Raw genomic sequence first — 26480 nt, forward strand, 5'->3', positions numbered from 1 at the left:
TGACAGCAGAGGTGGACAGACTCTGTTCGTGTCACAGTGTGTGATGTCATCGCTCAGAGTGTAGAGGGAGAGAAAACATTGTCAAAAAATAAATTTTAAAACTGCGCTCCAGGCTGCAAATTCCACTCTACAGAAATAATTTATACATAGAAACGTAGGAAAATTTGTCTTCTCACTCACAATCCTCTGGTAAAGCTGTCAGAGTTATAGTTTGGGCGTAAGACGCATAGATGCTCCACCAACACGCACCAACAGCCTCATTGGCTCCCATATTAAAAACGCAGGAAGATTTCTAAAAGAAGGGAGATGTTACAGTTTTTTTAGATCGCTCTAACAAAGCTATTTTTTTATTTTTCTTTAAAAAAATCATATGTAGACGTTCAGGACGAACTCGGGACGCTCAAAGTGAAGTCGGATCAATGATAGGTATTATGGTTTTGCCAAAATTGCTTTCTGTTCAAGGCCAGAAATTCCAGTCCACCTCTGGCTGCTGTCACTCTTTCATTAACAGGTGTCAGTTAATTCTGTTGATTGCTTTGATCTGATTGCCTTTGATCTTTGATGTGTTTACAGTTACAGATACACACACACACATCTCTGAAGAATCTCATCATAGTGTACACACACCGGCAGTAGCCCCCGTGGCCCTTTCAAAATTTCCCCAGAGGAAATTTTCTAGTTACTAAATATAATATATTGCTTTCATTTATATTTAAAAAAAAAAGATTAAAGATACAGCAACATTTCTTAAACTGTCACATAATATTAGTTCCATCTTACTTTCTTCTCTTTACTGCTGTTTTGTTCACACTAATCAAGAAACTGTCAAATGTTTTTACAATAAATGAAATCTTTAAAAACAAACATAATAAACTTACAGACGAGCTGCTGAAGAGGTGTTTGCCCCATCGTACCACTTTGAGATGTGACATCGGACAATTTGAATGTTGGTTTAGAGAAGTTAAAACTACCGTTTCCTCTGTGAAGGCAGCTGCAGCAGCCCTGTGGTTTCATGGGAAAGGTGGTCACTTCTCTTTCCTTAGAATCAACAAGAAGAAAACTGTTGATTGTTATCTAATATTCCTAATGAAGGATATTTCCACGTTTGGATTTGATGAGATTGTAGTCGTCATGACCCTGAAGTTACAGACATCATCTTTGTTTCTAAAAAAGAGTTTATTGCTATAAAGACATCTGGAGCTTAGAAAGAGGTGAGACCTCTGCAGCCTGCTGCTCCTCTCTCTCACAGGATACATGTAGGCACCTGGTTCGGTAACCTTAAGTAGTAATTTTAGCTATTTTACATAAAAAAGAGTGTGTTCATTGAACATGGTCTTTTTTGGATGGTATTCATGATCACAAACATCTTGTAAAGGACCTCTTCAATAACCATAAGAACCTCCTAATATAACCTGCTCAATGACAAGTAGAACATCCTAAAGAACCACTGAAACCTCCTCAGTGATCACGCTTTATTTTAAATGACACATAGAATAAAGAGATTCTGACACAAGTATCATCATTTTGACACAAGTTTGTCACTTTTTATAACAGAAACGATGATACGTTCAAGAACTGTCAGAAAGTTCAAAGTCCCACAATAGTGCCTGTTTTTACAGTATCTTTCTGTGATAAACGGTGTGTTTTTGGCAATTTTATTCAACTAAAATATACTTTTTAAGAGGATTAACAACCACACTCACAGGATAATCTGAACAACTTTCAGCTTTCATTTTGACCAAAAACAGAGAAACAGGGTGCAAAAGCTGCTACAGGGATTTTCGTCAAATTTCAGCCCTCGGTTCTTTATTGTGACTGTTTCCCCTCGAGTCCTCTGCAGATCAGAAACAAACGAGGACCCAGAACCATAGACTGTCTATAAATAATGGAAGTAGTCACCGTGACGTCACCCATTGGTTTGTGGCTCGTTGGAAGCATCAAGTTCAGCGTGACACTTGTCGCCATCTTACGTCGCCATCTTGTTTTTAAAGGGTCAAAGTTATGAGACCAAACCGGTAAACGTCCTTTTTTTATATCTATATAACGTTATATATAACTTTATTGACACGTTGCCGTGGATACGCATTGTTCTGCTTCTCTCCTGATGACGGCTCGCCTTGTTAGTAACCTGTCAATCAAAGGTAGCCACGCCCCAAATCATATGATTTTTTATCTTCTATTTTCTTCTAAATGGGGCCATTATTTACACTATTAACATCAAATTGTCTTGAAGGAGATTTTTACTAGTGATTGAGACCATAGTGTTGTCCTAAATAAATTTCTGAGGTAATAAGTCAAGTGAGAAGTTTTCTCATTAATGGACAGAAATGTTTTTGCAGCCAAACTCAGCGCCCCCTGCTGGAATTTTCGGTAGAATGCAGCTTAAGGCACTTCCTGGTTTGCCTCCCTGCTCAGACCAGGAGGTTGCTGCCTGGTTTTTCCCCAGGAGGACAGTCGTGCTTCTCTCCTGGTCAGCAGTCATCAGTTTTTCCCAGGTCTGGTCTACTACTGCATAAAAAGAGGTGGTGATGTTCCCAAAAACTATTTCCCCATCCCTCCCCCGCAGCTGACACCAAACCACACCCCGCTGTGATTGAGGTAGTCAGTGGAAGGATAGTGAGGTTTTTGACTTGAGGTATTTGGAGTGGACTTCTGTGCATTTTAAACTTGAGGGCTCACATCGTAACTTGTCTATGTTCAAAGATCAACACGGTCTCACAGGAATCCGTGAAATAGTCACAGATTTGCTTAACTCAAAATCCGTGGAATAGCCACGGAATCACGCAAATTTCCGTGAAACTGACACGGATTTCGCTACAATGCAAGTTAATGACAGTCAAATCCCGTGGCTATTCCAACATACAAAGTGATTATGTACATTCACTGAGTGAATATTTAAGAGTTGATGAAGACGATAGCAGTGAGAGAGACAATGAAGAGGAGTTTGGAGTAGATGGAGATGGGAGTGAACTTGATGAAATGAAAAGCATGGAAGCTTTCTGCTTTAACCCTCTATGGTACGGTGTTGCCCTCAGGCAACATGCCCATTTTTGGCCTGTTAAATTTCTACAATGCATGTTTTTGAGTGATGCAATTTTAAAAAGAGGGAAGAGTATAGGGAACCAATAGCAATGCTCTAATTTGTCACATGACCTCCAGGAGGCCATATTGAGACCCTTTTTTGCAGACTTTTCCAAAGGAAACAACTTTGCCATTTTGCGGCACAAAAAAAATCACTCAAAACGTCATTTTGTGGCCCTTTTCCATCTGGAAAAAGATATATTCCTTCTAATAGGTGAATAAACCTTTTCATAGTTTCATGCAATTTATTTTCTAATTAAATAATGGAACTTGTTAAAATGCAACTGTTGCCCTGAGGCAACAACGTACCATTATGGAATCAGCATGGCAGCATGAGATGCTGGTAGTGTATGTTTATGTATTCATATAATGTTATAAAGCATAGCATTCATCATCATTTTGTTTTGATCTTTACAATTTAACAAAGATATATTTGATGTTGGTTGCAGTAAAGTTCAGGCTATTACTATACCCTGTAGGCCATAGTCTACTATTATACTGAACTTTATGTCTTATTTGCTTATAATTTCCACACATGGCAACAGGCAACAAACCGCGAAAACTTACGAAAAAAATAAAATAAAAATTTTCAGATTATGTTTATTTAGTCTATTTTAAGACAAATAAACACTCCAATTTTTTTTCCTAACTGGCATCATAATGCATACCATAGAGGGTTAAAATATCTAAAAAAGCCTGCAGATGTTCAGAAGTACAACATGAACTACTCTCAGAGATCGGTGGAGCTCTGTTTCTCTATTGTTTTATCTATCTGTTTCTCTATTGGGCTTTCTTGACCAGATCTGAGATGTCTCAAGACATTAGGAGCACTCATTCCACAGATGTGGGAGTAAGTAAGTTGTTCTATCAGTTTAATGTTTTGCAGTTACTGGTTTTGTCCACTGGAGGACAGTAAGTTCCTATGACTGACTAACTGACATCTCAATCAGATACAACAGCACAAACACTTTCCATTGAAAAGATGGTAACTAAAATTAAGTTGTAATCACCAGAATTCTAAAAAGTAATTGTTACCGGAAAAGTCTTTTAACTCATGAATGAAAAAACAGACACAAATGTTATTTATGGGTTTATTTTTGCCATTTCATTTTTTTGTTACACCACTTCAACTTTGACATTATATTGTGTGTTCAGCCAGTGCAACATGGTCTCACAGAAATCCGTGAAATAGCCACGGATTTCGCTTGACTCAAAATCCGTGGAATAGTCACGGAATCGCTCAAATTTCCGTGAAACTGACACAGATTTCGCTACAATGCAAGTTAATGACAGTCATATCCCGTGGCTATTCCAACATACAAAGTGATTATGTACATTCACTGAGTGAATATTTAGAAAATAAAACATATATTTCTCGCTAGAAATGTGATCAAAATCCATTTTTATGCAGAAACAAAGACAAAATATTAATTTTTTCACTAAAAATGAGAGAACTGTCCGCCATGTTTTTTGTTCTGACCGCCGGAACCTTGAAAGTCACGTGACTTGGAACAAGCCAATAGGAAAAAATATTAACTTGCATTGTAGCGAAATCCGTGTCAGTTTCACAGAAATTTGAGCGATTCCGTGGCTATTCCACGGATTTTGAGTTAAGCGAAATCCGTGGCTATTTCACGGATTTCTGTGAGACCAGGTTCGCCAGTGGGTTAGATATGCCTTAATTAAAAAAAGAAGTATCTATATGGTATATTTACACTAACAGTGGTCACAGAGTTAGATGTGAAGAGGGTGGGACTGATAGAGCACCAGTAAGGGTTCACTCAGGGAGCCTCTGGCCAGACAGTAAAGACTCTGTGTGAGGGCTTCATGCAGGACCAGACTCCCACTCTCATCTGTGTAACGCAGCTGAAAGCCCACTACCTCCAGAGGCTTCACAGGAAGAACAGCTGACACATCAAACACATCATATCCGGATGAGGATCGCTGGTCCAGGGTCAGCAGTCTCTCCTCGATGGCAGGACTTTCTTTCAGAGCTCCCCGTGAAGCTGTGACACTGTGTAGGGTGACGGTCACGCTGATGGGATAGGGATGCAGCGTTTTCCTAAACAGAACCAGCTCCACGCCCAGCATGGAGGGGTTGAGGCTGCTGACATTAAACCAGATCCATCCTGGAGGAGCTTGATGTGGACCTGAGGGACCCAAAAATAAAGAGAAAATTAAAGACTTTGACAATTTGGCCTAAAACAGGAAAAATCACCAATATGGTTCATGAACTGTTAAACCAGGGGTGTCAAACTCTGGCCCGCGGGCCAAATTTGGCCTGCAGTGTAATTTTATTTTATACTATATATATTTATACAAATTATTATATTATTATTGTACTATAAAAGCTGACCCACCGGTATTATACGGCGCATTTACCGCTAATACTACAAATCCCACAATGCCCTGCTGTTGTTTTGGCGCGTCAATCAGGACAGGACCCAGAAACGCTCCTCTGTGACAGTCGTCATAGCAACCTCAAGCTAGAGCTGTCTCCCAGCTACCCCTTCCCAAAAATGGCGAAAAGAAAGGCAGAATTTATTAACCTGTTGAAAAAGTTTATTTTGATATTTAAATCAGAAGGATGCAAATAGAAAAGAGGCATATGATTTTTATTTAGTTTTTATTTAATAAATTAATGACATTGATGTGTTTTTTATTTGAAATTTGATTTTGCATGTCTGCACTATTTAGTTATATATTGTATGTTTATAAGCGTTGCTGGTTCCATATTTAATGTTAAAGCAAAACATGTTTGGTATATATTAAAAGGTTTATTTGTTCAATGTTGGCCCGCGATTTTATTCAAGTTTTAAATTTTGGCCCATTGTGTATTTGAGTTTGACACCCCTGTGTTAAACCATTAACTTTGTTTGCATACTGAGTTCTGGTTATGGGCAAGGTTATAATAGTTTTGGATTTTTTATTTGTCTTAGTTTTAATTTGGTTGTGAATTTTTGTTTTCAAATTCAGTTTTATTTAGTTTTTAGGGTGAGTTTGTTAGTTTTTGTTTAGTTTTGTTTTTGAAAATGCTGCGTTTTAGTTTAGTTTTTATTAGTTTTAGTGTTAGTTTCTTCTAATGGGGTATTTGTTGGATGCCAGATTCAATAAGGTCACAATAAATGTTGCCTTTATTTCCTTTGTCTGATCCATCTCAGCCCCAATAAGTTTACTAAGCCATAAAACCAGATAGATTAAATAGATTTCATATCAACCAAAAAGGTTTATGTATGAAAAAAGTTAACAAAGACGGAAAGAGTTGATCAGGTTGTTGATTGTGGCCTGTGGAATGTCGGTCCACTCCTCTTCAATGGCTGTGGGAAGTTGGTGGATATTGGCAGGAACTGGAACACACTGTTGTATACACCAATCCAGAGCATCCCAAACATGCTCAATGGGTGACTGGTGAGTATGCTGGCCATGCAAGAACTGGGATTTTCAGCTTCCAGGAATTGTGTACAGATCCTTGCAACATGGATATCATGATATTGGCAACATTCCTACCTATGACATAGTGGCGCAAGGGTTTCCCATTAATGACCTAGACTGTGGCGGCCTGCCATAGTCTCAGGTGCTGTGCTAATGTCACATTTCAAGCTACTGAAAGTATATCTACACTATTACTATTACACTCTACTCACACTCACACACTGAATATACCGGGCTGCCCAGCCCACTGAGCTTCAAAACAATTACCTAGTTGTCTGTAATGTATCAGTCCCGTCCCCACATCATCTCTCTGTGTGCGTCTGCGTGTGCGTGAGCCGAACTAAATACTATCAACCTCTCCGGGCTGTCAGATCCAAACACACTGTTTCATTGTGTCGTTCGTTAGCCGTGTGCTTTCAAAATCAGAGCACAGAATCCACCACAGAATTTACAAGAAGACTGTCAAAATAAGATGCCTTAAATAAAACATACAATAAACTTTATTCTCCTTTACAATAATTAATTAAAATAGGTAATGATTAAGATCAGTGTATATGATGGAATAGTGGTGTGAGAGGCACCAAATTTGGGCTTTTATTAAAAAATTAAAAAGAATTATGCCCCCAGACCCCCCTAGCCAGCTGTTTTCCAACACTGTGTGGCAACTCCATGTCCTAGTGGAAAGCCCAGTTGATTGTGAAAAATGTTATGTGAGGTTTTTGCTCACATTTAGCTCTCAAAGTGGATGAGATTTATCACATTGTACTATAAAATGTACACATTTTTCTCAAGGGGGGGCGGCTAGATGGTTAGATTTAGAGTAATCTTTTTGTATTTGGCAACTGTTGAGATTTGCAATTTACACTACATTTAGATTTGATTGATTTTTTTTGTGTCACGATTTTTATTTATTTATACAGACTAAAAAAAATAATTTCCCATATATTTTTTGGTATTTTTTAATATTGTCAAGAAAATAGTTATCGCAAAAATATTGTGGAATCTTTAAGGGCCATATCGCCCAGCCCTATTAGTATTTTTTTTTTTAAAGTTTCTGAAATTGTGGAAGATGATGTAAAGACAAAGTTAAGGATCAAAAATGATTCTATACATCTCGGTAAAATTTGCAGTCTAACATGACTTGTATATATCTTGTTAACACATGTTAAGGTTGCATTCATCAGTAATTTGATATGAATAATGGATCAACACACACGGACTGTGTGTATTGTAAAAAAAAAAAATGTAGCTTGTAGTGAGAGAATTATCAGCAGCTCTTCAGTGGTTTAGCCTGATTTCCAGTAGCAGGCAGCTGGTTGAGTGAAAAAAAACTCTGATTAAGCCCACCAAACACCTTTCAGCTTGTTGTTGGCAGCTCTAAACAAGCAGATATTTATCTCAGAAGTTGGTGGAGACCAAAAAGGAGCCAAAATAAAACTATGTACACTACTGGTCAAAAGTTTTAGAACACACCAACTTTTCCAGAATTTAATTGAAAATGATGCAGTTTAATGTCTCAGTGTACTCTGAAATTAATGCACATTTGCAACAGTTAAAATTCTTTATTGAGCATGATAGTGTTTTGAAAATGAAAAAAAGATTCAAAATCACATTTTATGTTGAACTAAAGGACTAAAAAAAGACACAAAATGACCAAAAAAAAGACACAAAATGACAAAAAAGACCCCAAAAGACACAAAATGACTTACAAAGACATGAAAAGAATTAAAAAATGGACAAAATAGCCCAAAACTCCATAGAGTTAAGTTGTTAACCCATTTCTTCTTGCATAATTCTGAAATGTACATTATTTTTCAGTTTTGGTTAAGCTTACCTTTTTTTATTTACCTCTGGCAGTTCACCACTTACCTTTGTACCCTTTCAAGCTGTTCATTTGACTTGAACTGCTTGAATTTCAATAAAAAATGGAAAAATTGGGGTGTTCTAAAACTTTTGACCGGTAGTGCATATAGTTGTGATTATTGAATGAAAGTACTAGATTACTACTTTAAACCAAGATGGTAATTAATTTAAATCCTTACCATCCACACTCCGAAAACTCTGCACCAGCGTTCCATCCGAACTCCCAAAGTCTTGTGTTTCCAGTGAGCTCAAACGCTGATAGATCCCTCTCATGTAGGGATGTGGCTTAGCCTGATGGCTTGCAGACACTTTATTGATATGTAGCATTTCCAAAATAGCTTTATTGCGCTCCTGGTCATCCTCTGCATCTCTGCGGTGATCCATCAGCAGCAAGCTTTTGACGGAGCACAACAAGAGGAAGACCAGCGTAACGTCAAAAAATCCAAAACAGACTTTTCGGAACATTCTGAGTTAAAATGATTTACAACCACTCTAATATGATCCAAATACCTGCTCTTTTTTAGTCAAAGTGCTGCTGAAACTTCCATCTGGCAGGGTGTTGTAACAGTCTGCACTAATAGGCATGAAGGAACCACAGGGGCTGTCAGGACTTAGTGAAGCGGTCCCGTTCTGACGCTGAGGAATGTACTTTTTTTCTTTCTTCTTTTTTTTAACAAACACTCTGAAATGGACTGTACTGAGCCACAGTCCTGCAGCCAAGGCTGATGCAATGACCGGAAAGACTCCACTTTGACTGTGTATGAACAATAAGGTATTCCTGTCCTGTCAAATCTCACAGTAATAAATATGATTTATTGATGTTTGATTGTTCCACACAAAAAGGTGGATAATATTCTATTAATTACCAACACTTTTTAAAATAACACAGAATAGAGAATATTAATATTTTCGGAATAAACGGTTACATTTTGAGATCTCTTGACATGTTGAGGATAAAGTTGTAATCTGTTAAGCAGAAATTTTGTAATTTAGAAGAACAATCATAAGAAGCACACTCATACTTTGACCAAAGATCTATATATTGATTAATAGGTCATTATATATAATGACCTATTACCATCCACACTACAAAACTATACCTATATATGCAATATGGCTTATTTTTCATTGAAGTACAATATAACTTCTGCAACATCTGCAAACGTATACACTGCCCCGAAATATATTGTACAGTACAGTCCAAAAGTTTGGACACACCTTCTCATTCAATGCGTTTCCTTTATTTTCATGACTATTGACATTGTAGATTCATCAAAACTATTAATGAACACATGTGGAATTATGTACTTAACAAAAAAGTGTGAAATAACTGAAAACATGTCTTATATTCTAGTAAGCAAAGGGTGGTTACTTTGAGGAATCTAAAATACAAGACATGTTTTCAGTTATTTCACACTTTTTTTGTTAAGTACATAATTCCATATGTGTTCATTCATAGTTTTGATGAATCTACAATGTAAATAGTCATGAAAATAAAGAAAACGCATTGAATGAGAAGGTGTGTGTCCAAACTTTTGGCCTGTACTGTATATCCGGCACATGTTTTTGCCTTGCAAATATTGTGCGATTTGCACTCAATCGGAATGATTTATCAAACTATTGAATAGCCATGTGGGCAAGCTGGGGCCTACTCTACCATTTGGTTAGGGCTGTTATCATCCCAATAAATGGCCTGCTCCACCTTTTAGCAGATACAATAGCTTTTCATCAACTCGTTTCATTACATTTCATTAAATGACCTGGTGGCACACCTGGTAGAGCACATACCACAGAGGCTAGCATGCGACCGGGGGTTCAAATCCAACTCGGAGCCCTTTCCTTCATGTTTTCCCCACTGTCTCCCCCTAAAAAAACTTTAAATATATCAATCAATGTAAATGCCAAAGGTAAAGTAGTGATGAGGACAATGTTAACACTGGTGAAGTGACAATGAAGCTTCGTGAACCATTTTCTTTATTTTCTGAGTCCACTAGATGGCGCTGTTTGTTCAACAATGGCTGAAAACACACTCAATGACCATTGCTTTTTTTAAAGCCAAGACCGCCATCTAAGGCGGCCACACCTGCCTGGATCCTCTCTCCTCTCCCCTGGGCAACTCCAGAAACTATCCACCTCCTGCACAAGCTCTAGCTCTTTCCCCCGCCAGTGAGTATTGAAGAAAATCTTGAGAAAACAATGGATGACACGATGAGTTCTCGAAACACAGGCTTGTGTTGGATTTAGTGACAAGTTAACAAAATGCAAATCCAGTTGACAAGGTACAAACATGTACTTTGTTCTGGACAGCGAGTGACCCTCCTTTCTATTCTCTGTTCTTTATACTCAAAAAGATTGTGCGTGTTTCACTCATGTGAGGTTTGAATCATGCTCTTTAATTTTCCTGGATTTATTTCCATTTGATGCTTTGGGATTTCAGGAGAACTCCTGAATCAGAGTCAACATCTTATCTCAACCCACCGACACATTAGAGGAGGATGTACTGAATGGGCCGGGCTGGGAAACTTGCCTGCACAGAGACACTTTGGATACAGAGTCTCAGTGTCTTTTGAAATGTAGTGCAGTTTTACTATTACTGCTATGTGTTTGATATTATGTAATTTTAACATTCTTCCAATATATTTCTCCAACATATCTCCAGTAATGGAGATTAGCCATTAATAAAAACATACTTAAACTTTTTCTTGTGTCTCTTGAAGTTCCTGTGGGAGATAGTGCCCCTTGGAATGTAAGGACTGTTGATTAATCACAAGACTGTGTTTAATGTTTAACACTCATCCACCCCACAGACTGGTTTACCACTGACTGGGCATGGGCACCTAGTTGTCTTTACCAGATGGCCCAGCAATCAGCTATCTTCTGTGAGGATGGTAATTTCAGAGGGGCTCTCCTCTCAAATTCCCTGAGTTAAAGTGACCTTTAATCTTGAAGGGACCGAACCTGACAAGAACTACAACTGTCTGGTAATACATATAATGTTTTGACTGAACTACTTTGTTTAACTATTATGAGTTACACTGGTGGGTTATAATGTCATCGATAAATACTTATACATGTTGTGTTTGTGAGCTGTAACGCAAACTGTGAAAACCATGTCCAGGCTGTGACACGTCAGGGAAAGCCATAATGCGGTCCCAACCCACTTGGCGGCCACACGCTGAGGGCGTGTCACCCCACAACCACTGAACATGATAAACAAAAGTTGTAATTATTGTTACATGTAAGACATAACACAGGTCAAATTTGAACTACTACGACAAATATTAATTGGTTATAGAGTAATAAGAAAGATTTTGTGTGGTGCATGAATCGTAGTTAATCGTAGTAGAAATTTCATCTGTGTTTCCCGCTTTGAAAGTCACAATGTCTGCTGAGAAAAATATGATAATCTCAAGCGGCTATACACTTGATGCCACGTGATCCAGTAAGATGTGTCTTTTCCTTTGTTTCAGAAAAACCTGACCAGACCAGTCCAACCAGGACTGGACTGGCCATCTGGCATACCGGGCAAATGCCTGGTGGGCTGGCAGGCCTTTTGGGCAGAACGACTTTTAAAAAAAACACAGCAACCTTATTTTTAATTTCTATTTTGAGCTGTTGCTCCTTCGCGTCGAAAGGAGCTGAGGTGGTTTGGGCATCTGGTAAGGATCCTCCCGGGGCACGTCCAACTGGTAGGAGGCCCCGGGGAAGACCCAGAACATGGTGGAGGGATCATATCTCTCACCTGGCTTGGGAACGCCTAGGGGTCCCCCAGGAGGAGCTGGACATTGTGGCTGGGGAGAGGGACGCCTGGAGTGCCCTGCTTAGCCTGCTGCCCCCGCGACCCGGCCCCGGATAAGCGGACGAGAATGGATGGATGGATGGATGGATGATTGCCCAATGGCCATCATGGCCCTACAGGTCTTTTCGGCCGAACAACCTTGATTTTGGTAGATTAATTGACCAATGGTCAATAAAAACAAATGGTAGAGGGAGGGCAGAGAGTCCATCGGCTGTCAATCAACCAACCAACCAACCAACCAACCAATCAATCAATCAATCAATCAATCAATCAATCAATCAATCAATCAATCAATCAATCAATCAGAAAATAGAAATGTAGTAGAAATGCATAGAAGTCGCAGGGAAATCACGTGGCAAACAAATGAAAATCGCTTCAGGCAAATGCTGCCAATTGCGTTAAACTAACCGAAATGTTGGTGGATAGAGATGGCAGCACCCAGCAACATGCGGTAAGAAGCCAATAATGGACTTTCTGCCTGGGTCGAATATCATGAAGTCAGGTTAATAATTGTATGTTGTTAGCTTGCTAAGTTTTTGAACACAGCATATGTAGTTTGCTGCTACATTATCAATGTATCGTGTATAGATGGGTGTCTTGTGTACAAAAAGTACTGGGTGTGCGCACAACCAGGGGGCAAAAACACAGGAAGAGAGGAAAGTTACTGCTATGTGCGCACTGATGACAGGACTTAGTTATGGACTTAATTGTATTATTTAATTGGTTGAAGTTCATTGACTGGTACAGTAACATGCTAGGCTAGCTGTTGTTACCAGTTCCTGCTAATTCATGTTAGCATTAACTGGAGCATTAACTGGGATGTTAATTTTGCTTAGCAGAAAACGAAAACAAAATGTTCGTTACTTACCTCAGAAAAATGAGCAGCGACTCCTTGGAGTGTCTGTTAGTCCAACCAAACGCTGAACAAGACATTTTTAGTGAACAAAAGTTCACTAACGTCATTAAGTGAAAATACAGTGAAAGGGTCAAAGTAATGAGATCAAACTGAAACCCGTCTGTTTGTATTCAGGGACATGAGTTTTTGAACCCGGAGAATCTCTGTAAAACGCAAATTTTTTGACGTATTGTAATAAGCTCATCATTCCCCATCAAAGACTGCGCAGAAATAATTGGTTAGGTTTTTTCCTGTTGGTGTCAGATTATTCAATTTTCAAGGTTTACTCATGCAATTTTTCTAACAGAGGAAAAATATATATGTCTGAAGAGTGTGCATATTTGGAGTGTTCTTCTTCCTTCATAATAATCTTGCACAAACGGCAATAATCTTTCTTCCTCGATGTTTCCTCGTCGAATTTCTGTCGCTCTACATGTGTCATCTGGTATAATTGATACGATTGGCTAGGAGTAGGGATGGGTACCGAATTTGGTACTTTTATAGGTACTGACCGAATTCCGTCGGTACTACCGAGTACCGATTCATGTAAAATCAAATGGTACCATGTTTCGGTACCTAAACGGCGTTACCTTTAAACTGATCATTGATTTCAACCTGTTTTCATTTGACGTCTTTGATTAACAAGCGTGCTGACGATCGCACTATTTTTTATTTACCTCCTCGTCTGGTCCTGTCTGCTCACCGCGGCCACTAGCTGCTGCCCTCTTCCACCCCGGCGCAGAGACGAACAGCCGGCTCTAGGCCTGTTAGCCGCCAGCTGCTATCTCTCCAATGTCTCTAACCGGGCTTGGCCTTCGTCTGTCTCCAGATTGGACCTTCCTTACTCCGTTTGCTCTCTCCATTCTTCTGTAGACCAGTCATTAGCAGCTAGCTGCTGCATCTCTGGTCCTCCGCTAATACTCCGCTCTTCAACTCAGGAATATTACCTGCCTCTTTACTCCAAACTGCCAAGCTGAAATTAAATCCCTCGGACTCCTGCGTCATCCTCGATATGTGCACAGAGCAGCCCGACTCAACTTTGTTTATTCCAACCATGCCGTGCTCACAATACTGTCTGACCGGTGCTCCGCCGGTCACACGTGCACTTGCAACCTTTTTTTTTTTTCTCCTCCGTGCACCTGAGAGCGCTCCTCTGCATTCTTTGATAACACTGCAACCTTCATATTACAAAATGCACGTTCACTCAACAATAAAGCACTGCTCATCCTGGATTTTATATTGTTTTCATATATTTTTTTAAGTTATTATTATTTTGAGAAATAAATATGTTGAATTGAAAAAAAATAATTTTATTATTAAACAAATTAACATTTATTACCACATAAACAAACTCAAAAGTACCGAAAATTGGTACCGTTGAGTACTGGTACCGATTCCCAGGTACCGGGTATCGGTACCGTATCGGTTCAAATGTGAAAGGTACCCATCCCTAGCTAAGAGCTACGTACAGACGCTTATGATAGACATTCGTCCCAATAAACGGCTCTGGACGATCGTAAACCACGCTTCCTCTACGGAAAAATGAATAGGTGGTCTCCAGACTATATCTCATTTGTGATATAGTCTGAAGTTAGCCAGGCTAGAGGAAAGAATGATGGAAACACCAGCATTTTGGAAAAAAAAACCCAACTTAAAATAATAGAGTTTTTAGTCAAGTCAAAGTTTATTTATAGAGCACATTTAAAAACAACCTCAGTTGACCAAAGTGCTGTACAGTTATTAAAATAGAATAAATCATACACAAATAGGTATCAATAAAAACAATAAAATACACTCTTTTCTTTTCCGGTTAACACCACACACTCTGTGGTTGTGCAGGGTATTTATCCTTTTATATAATCCACAAACTCCTTGTGTGTTTTCCTTACATTAGTGCTCTGTAAAGCCTTTTAGCTTTGACCCTTTCTGTTCAATAATGACAAAGCTGCTCCTTAAACCACCAGCCACTTTTGACAAGACTTTGATCTCAGAGCCTGGTGTTTGTTTTTAGGTTTTTCCGCTCTGATTACAGATCCCGCAGCAGAAGCAACAAAAGGAGGAAGACGCCTTGGCCTCTGTCCCCCTCCCCTCCCTCTGCTCCCCTTCCCATTCATCTCACTCTCTTGTGGGTGGAGTTTGTCACTGAAGACTGAGCAACACTCTGTCAATGAGAGAGTTGCAATTGAAAGCAGAGGAGAGCAGTCAGGTAGGAAAGAAGGAGAGACGGATGTTAGCAGATCAGGTAAGGACATGTCTAAATGTAAATCTCTTTTGGGGACTTTTCTTATTCAGGAATATAATAAGATGTTAGCTTATTTGCTGATATGTCTCTTTCTACGTCTTCCTCCTTTTTCTGGATTATTTCTGTCTTTATCTGTTGTCTCTTCACAAACTACAATTTTGCTGAGAAAGCTTCCTCTTTGCTATCTCTCAGCAAATTAATGAAATCTGGTTTTCAGCTGCCATCACTCATGGTGCATTTAAAGGGAGAATCATTTAAAAACATTCTCTTCTTTCTATAATGACACAGAACTGTAACATTCCCACAAAAAAAGTGCACAAATCTGCACTTTAACCTTTTTATCACATACTCTGCTGGGGTTTTTGGCACTTGGGGAGATTGGGAGTTTATTATGGCTTTTCTGTTGCACACTCTGTTGCAATATGCTGTTGGACAGCAGCCAAATGTGTTAATCTGCACATTTTTAAAGTGGAATACCTTCTTTCCTGTGATGGCTTGTCTTTCTTTGAAAATTGCTGGCTGGACCCTGTCATTATTAAGATTTAAAGAAGAAGCTGTAATTGAATGTAACATACTTTTCCCAGCTGTGGAGCAAAGCTACTTGTTACATGACACATTGAATTCCATCACAGCGGTGTGTGTTGTGTTTATCTCCAGTTTGGGTTTGGAAAAGGCAGGATGACATTCTGCTTGATTATGGAGAGATCACTGAATATGAGGTTATTGTAAAATGTTATTAGACCGTCTTTAGCCTTGATTATTATTTTATGCTTGTGCTGTGTGAAAAGAGAGAAAGCACATCCATCTGGTCTCTGTCAAATCTTTACAACTACACTACCGGTCAAAAGTTTTAGAACACACCAACTTTTCCAGAATTTAATTGAAAATTATGCAGTTTAATGTCTCAGTGTACTCTGAAATTAATGCACATTTGCAACATTTAAAATTCTTTATTGAGCATGATAGTGTTTTGAAAGTAAAAAAAAGATTCAAAATCACATTTTATGTTGGACTAAAGGACAAAAAAAACACACACAAAATGACCAAAAAAAGACACAAAATGACCAAAAAAAGACACAAAATGACTAAAAAAAGACACAAAATGATCAAAAAAAGACACAAAATGACTAAAAAAAGACACAAAATGACTTACAAAGACATGAAAATAATTCAAAAATGGACAAAATAGCCCAAGACTCCATAGAGTTAAGTTGTTAACCCATTTCTTGTTCCCTGAAAAAGGCCTACTTGTATAATTCTGAAATGTACATTATTTTTCAGTTTTGGTTAAGCTTACCTTTTTTTATTTACCTCTGGCAGTTCACCACTTACCTTTGTACCCTTTCAAGCTGTTCATTTGACTTGAACTGCTTGAATTTCAATAAAAAAATGGAAAAATTGGTGTGTTCTAAAACTTTTGACCGGTAGTGTACATTGTATCCAAAGAAACCTCAGTTAAAACACAGATCATTATGAAGTGTATCTAGTACATTTTTCAGCTTAGAGAAGATTTAATTTCCAAGTGTTACAATCATACAACATACAAAGAGGAAATCTAGGAGAAATTGACCCGTCTTCTTATTTGACTCATTACCTCAGGAAACATTTCCCTAACAACTTTATGGTTTCAATCGCACACTAATCTTTTGTTTAGGTTTGGATTAGGGAGTGGATGTTTTGCCTCAATCCTACAGGAATGTAATTGTGTCTGTCATTATACCTGCTCGCTCTGACTAGCAGCTGCTGTGTCTCCCCCTAAGTGAAATGTCAGTCAAGAAAAAAGTCACTCCTGACATGTGAAGTTAATTATTGAGGAAAAGATGACTAGGATCTAAATCAACAGCGACTGGGACTCACATCAGTCAGTGGGCTGTTTAACAGGACAGACTATTGAGACCTTTATGGTATTAAAGTGCAATTCATATCAGTAATGTGCAGTCATTTTGTGCACTGCAAAAAAGGTGTGTCTAAAAACAAGAAGAAAAAAAAAATCTAAATCTGAGGGAAATGATCTTGCTGCACTGTAAAAAATGTTTGTAGAAATTACAGTAAAACACTGTCAAATTGCATCAGAAATAGGTCGTAAAATTGAAAATTGTACATCACTGTAGTATATACTTTTAATTACTGTAAATACTGTAAAAGAATAGCATAAAACTTTAAATTCTACTGTCATAAACTGTAGAAAACTCACAGTTGTGCTGTAAAAATAAACAATTTTCATGTAAAATGAATGGAGAAATACCATGATGACACAATTATCCTGAAAGTAATGGGATTATTCAGTATAAATTACAGTTTTTTTGCTGATATTTACATTTACATACGCTCACTGTATTTCTTACGGTGAAGTTCTGGCAACCACAGCTGCCGGTATTTTACCGTAAATTAAACAGATTTTTTTTTTACAGTGTGCATGGACAGATAATTTCACTTGACAAGATTTTTTAAATTAAGATTATTAAATCTAGAAATAAGCATGTTAATGTGTTATGTAATGAACTGGCCCGAGCAGAGTGCACTGCAAATTATTTGTTTCTTACCAAGATAAAAAAAACTTTAGATTTAGAAGTGTTAGATAATTTATCTTGTTTTAAGAGTTAATTTCTTATTTTAAGTGTTCAACATGCTTATTTCTAGGTTTAACAATTGATTACAATTCTAGATTTAATTCTAGATTTAAGATTTTGTCCATGCAGCAAGATAATTTCCCTCAGATTTAGTGTTTTTATCTTGTTTTAGACAACACTTTTTTGCAGTGTGTGACATAATGCTGAACAGAGTCTGTTAAAATGTGATCAACACTCAGCTCTGGCATGCAGTTGGACTTTGGTTTCCTTTAAATCCTATTACTCACAAAGCTGTGAGTAATGTGAACTGTTTTAAGATATGTTGTCAGTATAAAAATACACTCTATGTACTGTAAGTGTTGGATGGGGTTGAGGTCATTACTCTGTGCAAAGTCAAGTTCTTCAATCTAACCCTGTTTGTCATGTTGTCAATAAAACTGTTGACACAAAGTTGGTAGAAAACTCTTCTCTAAAATAAAACTATAGGATGTTCCTTCATTGTAGCTTTGGGACCAAACTAAAAGAAAGAACACTAAAGAACAGACCCTAAAAACTTTTGTCAAAATACTTTTGGCAGTAAAGTTAATGACAGTTGTTAACATCTGGAGGTAGATACACTAGCATCTATACTGCCCTATAAAGCCTAACAGCAGTAACTACATTTTAGTTGAAATTGAGTTATAACCAAAAATGAACTCCTCGATGTCTGTTTTATCTTGTGACAAAGTTTTCGACTTCAATTTTGCTTTATATCAGAGAAATAATGATGTAAAAATTGCAGTAAGTATAAAATCCAGCTCAAAACCAAAGCAGAGCGCAGTAAGTCACTTTGACTGTGATACAGTGTAGCCTTGTATTTCTTCATTGTGTTGAATAGTGAAGACAAGAATAATATAAATTATAAGTTTATTTGATAGGGAAATTATTATCTAGATAGTGATTAAGTGAAAAAGTGAGATAAAATTATATTAAGACTAAAATATAACATTACTTTATAATATGAAGTCTATAATAAGTCAATCTTTGAATAGAGTTGTTAAACACTGTTAAATAAAAACAAAATAAATTTGAGAATGTTAGTGTTATAGACAGTGTTATAACATTGTAGTTACTGCACTGTTTTTGCGTTACTATGCACCAGAGTGCATTAACTACGTTTTTGGAGTCAAAGGTCAAATAAACTGTCATGATTTTTTAGCATAAAAATGACATCATCAATACATGTAGAAATAAGTGTCATATCACTTACCTACCTATAACCCATTTAGCTGGCTAGTTAAAACACATTAAAAAAAAACTTTAAAGCAGTTTTTCTCAGTTTTACCCTTTGCGTTGTTACTGCAGTTAGACTTTGTAGGGCACAAGATCTACAGTACAAACGTGTTGTTGTTTTTTTAAATCTGCCCTTATCAATACCTTTTTATTAACAATATATACATGCAGATCTGCCCCAAAATGTAATAGGATAATGTGAAAGAGACCACTCATTGTGATGCATCCACAGAGTTTAGCCTCTTTGGTTCACCGCTCTGATTAACTTCATTTCCAACAGTACTGCCCTATAAGTCTAACTGCAGTAACTATGTAAAGGGTTAAACTGAAAAACACTGCTTTAAAGTTTATTAATGTTTTTTTAACTGGCCAGCCAAATGGGTTATAGGTAGATAAGTGATATGACACTTATTTCTACATGTATTGATGATGTCATTTTTATGCTACGATGATTTATTTGACCTTTGACCCCAAAAGTGTAGGTACTGCACTCTGGTTTTGCATGTTGGTGCAACAATATTGTTGTCTTCTTTCAGCTTTTATATTTTGTTTTCAGTGAATGAACATAATACAAGTTTATTACTGTATTAAGTGTTTAACAAATATATTGAAAGATTTGTTTATTTTAGACTTAATATCATGAAGTAATGTTATATTTTAGTCTTATATAATTGTATCTCACTTTTTTACTTGATCACTAACTAGATAATAATTTCCCTATCTTGTCTTCACTATTCAACACAATTAAGAAGTTCAAGGCTAAGCTGTAACACAGTAAAAAATATGTAAGTGAACTTACATGCTTTGGTTTTCTGTTTAAATTTATATATATATATATATATATATATATATATATATATATATATATATATACACAAATCAGACCGTGGTAAGTGCAATTGCTTTGGTTTTGAGCTGGATTTTGTAGTTACTGCAATTTTTCCATCATTTATTTCTCTGAAATAAAGCAAAATTGAAATCTAAAAGTTTGTCACAAGATAAAACAGACATCAAGGAGTTCATTTTTAGTCATAACTCAATTTCAACCAAAAATGTAGGGTAACACTTTACAATAACCATCTAAGTGATGTTTATAGATGGTTTATAAACCAATTATTAACCATTTACAAAGTGCTATACAAATTTAATCTTGAAATGTTTTCAACCAATTTCTTAAAGGTATATGAATCATTTAAAAATCATTAACATACTCAATATAGTGTTAAAATGTTATCATCAGTGCAACTAAAACTATAAATAAACAAATCCATTATAATTTAATTGTTTGTTAATGGTAAAGTAACTATAAACTTACATTAATATACCATCTATTTGTCATTTATGAATGATGTAGTTAGTTAGACATTAATAAATGATCTGTTTACCATTCTAAATGGCCTATATATGATTTATAAATGATGATTAAACATTAATAAACTATCTGTTAACCATTTATAAATGATGGTTATTGTAAAGTGTTACCAAATGTAGTTACTGCTGTTAGTCTTTGTAGGGCAGAGTATCATAGAGCAGTTTTCAGTTATAAGGCTTTAACTAACACACTGTGCTCTATCTGCTGAGAGACAGAGTTAGAGACTATATAAACTATATGTATATAGTATTTATCAGGTGGACACAAACAAAACTCCAAATAAATAATGAGCATTTCTCTGTGTCTGCGCTGTGTAAATAGACAGCTGCTGCCAGATGTAAAGAGGTTGTAAATATTTAAAAAAAGGAAAAATTTACGTCGTTTTTGCACTCAGTTCCTTGAACGTGATCTTTCCAGCTCTCTAAACACAACCATTGTTCACGGGGACAAGCTGTAACAAGTTCCCCAGTGCAGAGGCTGATTATAAGTTGCTTTTCTGTTCAAGGTGCTTTCTGTGTGAGGTCTGAGGTAGGTGTCCTAGACAAGTGATGAAGGAATGTGGCAGGAAGACATCTGAAGCCTGAAAATACAAAACAGCTCCACCACACATACTCAAAGGGAACCAGGGTGAGATGACAAGAAACTTTATCCAACTCTGAAGAAAGGAGAAATCATGTACTAAGTGAAATTTATAAACTAATACAATTACCTTTAAATATATATGTATATATGTGCTCTCTTTTCTGGTCTTGGTCAGCAAGCAGGAATTGTAAAGGAGCTATCTATATTTTTATTATTATTTTTTTTTTAAGAAAGTAACACATTACACTATTTGATCCTGCAGGTAATAAAGACATGCATTAAAATCTGAATAAAAAATTAGGAGACATGGCAATGTAAAATTGCGTGTCATCAAAGCAGGGGGCTCTAAAACGGCTCTAGTTAAAAGTTAAAAGATATTAATACCAACACCGCAGCAAGGAAGGAAATATTTAAAATATTTTTTTTCCTGTATCATAATAATTTCCTTGAATAATTTAGAATCCTCTGTATAGTTAATTGCTTTTAGATAGTTTGACTTGTTTAAAAAAGTATAATCCTGATGCTTTCTATAGAAAGGCATTACTTGTTCTGATCATTGTTTTGGTCTCAGTCCTGAAAACTCCTATTAAGTGTGTTTACAGCAGCAACAGGAAGCTGTTTACAGCAACAAAGCTGTGGTCAACCCAATGTGCACAACCTGAACACACAAAGTAGCTACAATTAAAGACTAGCTGGTGAACATCATGGAGAATGTATCAGTTAATGAGCAAGATATTTTTCTCATTTGGTGAAGATCAAACCAGGGCTAAAAGGAGAGTGAATATTAGACTCAGATAGATCAGGAGAAATGACACCTCAAGTGAATGTGTAAATAGGCTTTGTTAAGCCTTTTATAAAGCCTAACAATATTACAGTCCAGCCCTCTATTCTATGCTTTGGGAATGGGGAATGTGATGGTGCAACAATGCTGATGAGATATTAAGTAGACTTTGACTTAAGTTGGCTTATATATTTTCAAATTGAAAGGACAAGTACAATTAAAGATGTTTGTTAGCAACATGTGATATGAAGTGAAATTAAGTGTGTCACATTTAATGTCTACAGTCGGGATTCAATGAAAAATCTGGTTCACCCTAAACTTCCTTAAATTAAACCGTAACAAAACAGAGGTTCTCCTCATTGGCACCAAATCCACTTTATCCAAAACCGACAGCTTTTCCCTCAATATTGACAACTCCTCCATTTCACCCTCCCCCCAGGTTAAGAGTCTGGGCATCATTCTTGACAGTACTTTCAATCCATCAATAACACTAGTGCAGTGCCCGTAGGAAGTATTTATTCGTATAGTGGGAGATTAAGTACATTTTTCAATTATGGCCAAATGAGGTTGAGAATCATTTTTCTCAGATTGGATCCATGTCAACTCACATGTATTTTATATCATGCATATATTATTACATATATTATTACATATATGAATTATGTGGTGGACTCTGCTAACACATCCATGTGCTCTTATTTTGAAAGCTACATGTGTTTGCTTTTATTTTTTATTTTTTATTATTGAAGGCTGGTCTAACACGTTCTTCCCGTAACGTTGTGTGTTTAATGTAATTTACACTGAAAATCGGAACTTGAAAGTCGGAACTTGGAGCTCGGAACGTCAGAAATTCCGTCATTCGTGTCGACCTTGAATGCACCATTAGCCATATCACACAAACGCCAGACTCTCTGTGAATAAGTCTAACTAATGGGCATTAATCCTCTGTTGTACTGGCGTTGTTTGTCACCGTATGTAGGTGACATAGTGGGGGGGATGGATCGGGATCATTATGAATCTGCGGGAGACATATCCCCCCGTTTCTAGTGCCATTGGCATGCATGCATTCAGCCTCTTTTGTGCACATGCAATGGTTTTTAACAAGCCCCCTGATCTCTTACTATCATAGTCCACTCTACATTGTACGTATGTATTCATATGTTCAGTTATTACTACAGAACTACATTTGTTTTGTCTGTGCCACAGAATAACACTTGATTACTTTCTTTACAGCTCCTGATCGATCATGTGAACCAGTAAAAGCACAGACACATGCCACAATAAAATCATCCAACTACAGGATAATTGTGCTTCTTCAGAAGATGACTACACCCTACTAAACTGTGTTTTGGAAAGCTTTGGCTTGGAGACAGTATTTGGTTGGTTTTGGAGACCCTTGCCTTAAGACAGTGATGGGTTCACAGGGTCAAAGAGAGGCCTGGACCTTGCTCCCAGTTTTTCTACTGGGAATGATCTGCTCGTCACACAGTTCCCTTGTGAAAGTCAATAAGGGTTTAAAAGTGAAGCGAGGTCAATCAGCCTACCTCCAGGATGGCGACCTGCAGTTCCATATCTCCCGTCAAAAGGATGCGTGCAAGGTGGAGGTGGTACTTAAAGAGCCCATAACTCAACAAGTGGGAAAACTTATGCCTCAGGTAATGGGAGAACCTTTTTACAGCCGGTTCCAGGCAACTTACTATGTCTAGTAAATCAATTTAACCCTATAAAGCCAATTGTATCATATTTGATACACAAGTTTTTGAGACCTATACATCATCAGTGTGATATTTTTTTCCTGAAAAACCTGATGTATACATGTATTGAAGAAAAAAAACTGAGCAACAAATTGCACAAAAATACAAGATATAGCAAAATTTATATGCAGGTTCCACTGGTGGATCAGTCATTGCTGCGTGAAAACTTCATATCAGCAGATGTATGATGTTGTGTTATATGGAAAAAAATATTTTGCATGTTTGAGGAAAATGTTAAAAGGAAGTAAAGTCTTAAAAGGTTAAAAATGTTGGGTTTTATATGTTTTTGTTAGTTCAAGAACAAACTGTGAGCAACAAATTGCACAAAAAGACCTGATGTATCAAATATGATACAAATTAGAATTCATATATGCAATTTATTTATTTCTTAAAATTCGTCAGCAGGTTATTAAGCACTCAGTTTTTACAAAACTTGAATTTTCTGGCAATTATTTCATGGTTCAGGCTTTATAGGGTTAAAGTAATGTATTAACACTTCCATAGCACTGGTTCACAGTGAACAAGCAGGAAGCCATGTAGTATATTATTAAAATTGTGGTAATGATGATAAGAGCACAATGCTGGGTTGTAAGGCTTTTCATTGATTTCTCACCAGTCTAGAATATTCTATCTTGGGCCCACCAAATGTAACTGGCTCTCAAGATCCCATGTTGTATGCCCCAGTGGACTGTCACTATAAAAACATATACAATATTCAATACTCTATGCAGATTCAGTGATCTGTTCAATGTTATTATCCATGCTAAAATGTTTAAAATGTAGTTTAGAATTTAAAAAAAAATCTTTCAAAATTATCAATGGAGGTGTGGACCCAAACGCAGAAAGATGACAAGAAAAAAACAGCAGGAAGTTCCATGATTTAATGCAGAAAAAGACAAGTCCAAAGATTGGCAGGTTGAGCACAAATAAATCCAAAACAACTGGGGTAAAAAACAAACACTGGTGAGCAAACTATCAACCAAACAGAGGAACATATATAGGGTGGGTCTCATGTTTCTTGTTTGCATCATTTCCTCACGTTTTTTCCTGAATTGAATGTTGCATTCCAGCCAATGTTGGGTAATTTCCCATTCGATATGTTCATTCAAGTTCTGAAATCAAAGCATTCCAGGTGCATGATGCCAAATGTAAACGAAAAACGTGTCTGACTGTGACAAAGTAATGTTTATTGTTTTTTTTGGCAAGTATATAGACAGTTGAATTTTACAGCCTTCTGGCATATCTAAAAAGGAAAAAAAATGGAAATGATGTACTCATGTTTGACATCAAATTTGATCCCAATGCCTTTTCATTAGAGTCAAGTAGTCTTCATTTGTTGTGAACTAACCAATTACAATTACAGTTTACAGTTTACAATTACAGCCTGAATGAGACGGGGTCATTAAAAAAAGGTTGATGAGTTGTTACTGACAAGTTCGTACAGGTTAGTTAGAAATTAGAGAAGGAACAAAACCTACTAAAATTTTAACTGGCAGTTTAAAATTTGCTGTTTGCGCTGCTGTTAGTTGTGTGTTTAAAAACTGCTAATATTAGATTGTACAATTGTCGTATATGTTATACTATTATACAAAATTATATAAATAGAGGCATACTAAAACTGTAGGATTACTCTGCCTATAGTAATATTATTCTGACATAATGCTACAAAATTAACAATTATATTATAATTATTACTTCACATTATTATATTAATATACTAATTTAAATGAATCACTCATCCAGGTTGAGGATCATGAACCTGCAGTCAACAGATCTGAGTGAGAGCTATAATGCCAGTGCCGTAATATTGTGTACATAAAGAGTGGCATGGGTTCTGTGATTGGTGGGAATTTTGGGGGGTTGGGGTAGGGCTGCACAATTGATCGAATTTTAATCGTGATCACGATTTTGGCCGCCACAAATAAATTAACCTGATCATTGGCAATATTTCCATTTTAAAATGTGGCTCTCCTGCAGATCTAATCAAGCACTTTCTACACCAGTAGTCCTCCAACCACCAGGGGGCAGTGCCATTTTTCTCCCCTGAAAAAAGCCTGGTTGCTGATCGGATAGAACACTAAGCAGGATATGACGTAGTACTGGACACCACAACAACACGCGCCATTTGTAAGAGCCGGTGAAGCAATGTTGCCAACTTAGCAACTTTGTTGCTATATTTAGCGACTTTTCAGACCCCCTTAGCGACTATTTTTCAAAAAAGCGACTGGAAACACATCCAGCGACTTTTTCTGGTGTTATTGGAGACTCGTTCTTACTCTTCTTAACAAGCCGCGGGGCCCCACAGCTCTTAAGAACGAGTCAAAGCGGCACAGTCCTCCTGCAGCAGTCTTTCTCAGCTGCAGAGCCAGAGGGGATGTTAACCCCTTAGCGTCCAGTCTGCAAATTGCTAATAGGCTAACAGTTAGCTCTGTAGCAGTACAATGTATATGTGCTGCTGCTCCAGGAGGTGTTCACATAGTCTCATCATAGTTTGTTTACAACAAGCACCGGACACTAAAAACTGTTCCTATTGTTTGTTTAAAAGTGGTGCAATAAAAATGTTTTCCCTTACATGATGAATAATCGTGATTAATAATCGTGATTACAATATTGATCAAAATAATTGTGATTATCATTTTGGCTATAATTGTGCAGCCCTAGGTTGGGGGCCAGGTACAGTCAAAACTTTGAGGGCCATTTTTCATTCCCAGTGTCTACTGACCTTGCAGTGCGTGTGCTTGTCCAAAGCTAGACAGTCAGATAATGGTTAGAAGTCCTCCAAAAAGCCACAAGGCTTGACTTTTCTTGTTCTTTAATGCGGTCTTCTATTTTTCTCC

General features: G+C 37.1%; 3 protein-coding genes across 3 annotated transcripts in view; 1 reads left to right on the forward strand and 2 right to left on the reverse strand.

Moving 5' to 3' along the window:
- Nucleotides 1-296, reverse strand: part of LOC131989995 (low affinity immunoglobulin gamma Fc region receptor II-c-like) — a 2364-nt gene extending 2068 nt beyond the window's left edge. The window contains exon 1 of the mRNA XM_059355380.1: nt 181-296. The gene's annotated coding sequence lies outside the window, so the exon portion shown is untranslated. The remainder of the gene's footprint in view (nt 1-180) is intronic.
- A 4432-nt stretch (nt 297-4728) lies between these two features.
- Nucleotides 4729-8919, reverse strand: LOC131989996 (uncharacterized). The gene is made up of 2 exons (XM_059355381.1): nt 8556-8919; nt 4729-5231 (listed from the first exon to the last, which is right to left on the reverse strand). Exons 1-2 carry the CDS (start codon nt 8839-8841, stop codon nt 4816-4818), a joined length of 702 nt encoding a protein of 233 aa, XP_059211364.1. The 5' UTR covers nt 8842-8919; the 3' UTR covers nt 4729-4815.
- A 14382-nt stretch (nt 8920-23301) lies between these two features.
- frem1a (Fras1 related extracellular matrix 1a) overlaps nt 23302-26480 on the forward strand; it is a 39271-nt gene continuing 36092 nt past the window's right edge. The window contains exon 1 of the mRNA XM_059355391.1: nt 23302-23544. Within this exon, the coding sequence (XP_059211374.1) occupies nt 23302-23544 (243 nt within the window). The remainder of the gene's footprint in view (nt 23545-26480) is intronic.

The sequence above is a fragment of the Centropristis striata genome, chromosome 17 (genome assembly GCF_030273125.1).
Source record: "Centropristis striata isolate RG_2023a ecotype Rhode Island chromosome 17, C.striata_1.0, whole genome shotgun sequence".
NCBI classification, from domain to species: domain Eukaryota; kingdom Metazoa; phylum Chordata; class Actinopteri; order Perciformes; family Serranidae; genus Centropristis; species Centropristis striata.

Bases quoted from the DNA above. Each gene is read 5' to 3' on its own strand.
- LOC131989996 (XM_059355381.1), bottom strand. From the start codon at position 8,841: ATGTTCCGAAAAGTCTGTTTTGGATTTTTTGACGTTACGCTGGTCTTC. The intron at 5,232-8,555 runs GTAAGGATTTAA...TGGGTCCCTCAG, and splicing joins GAGTTTTCGGAGTGTGGATG to GTCCACATCAAGCTCCTCCA.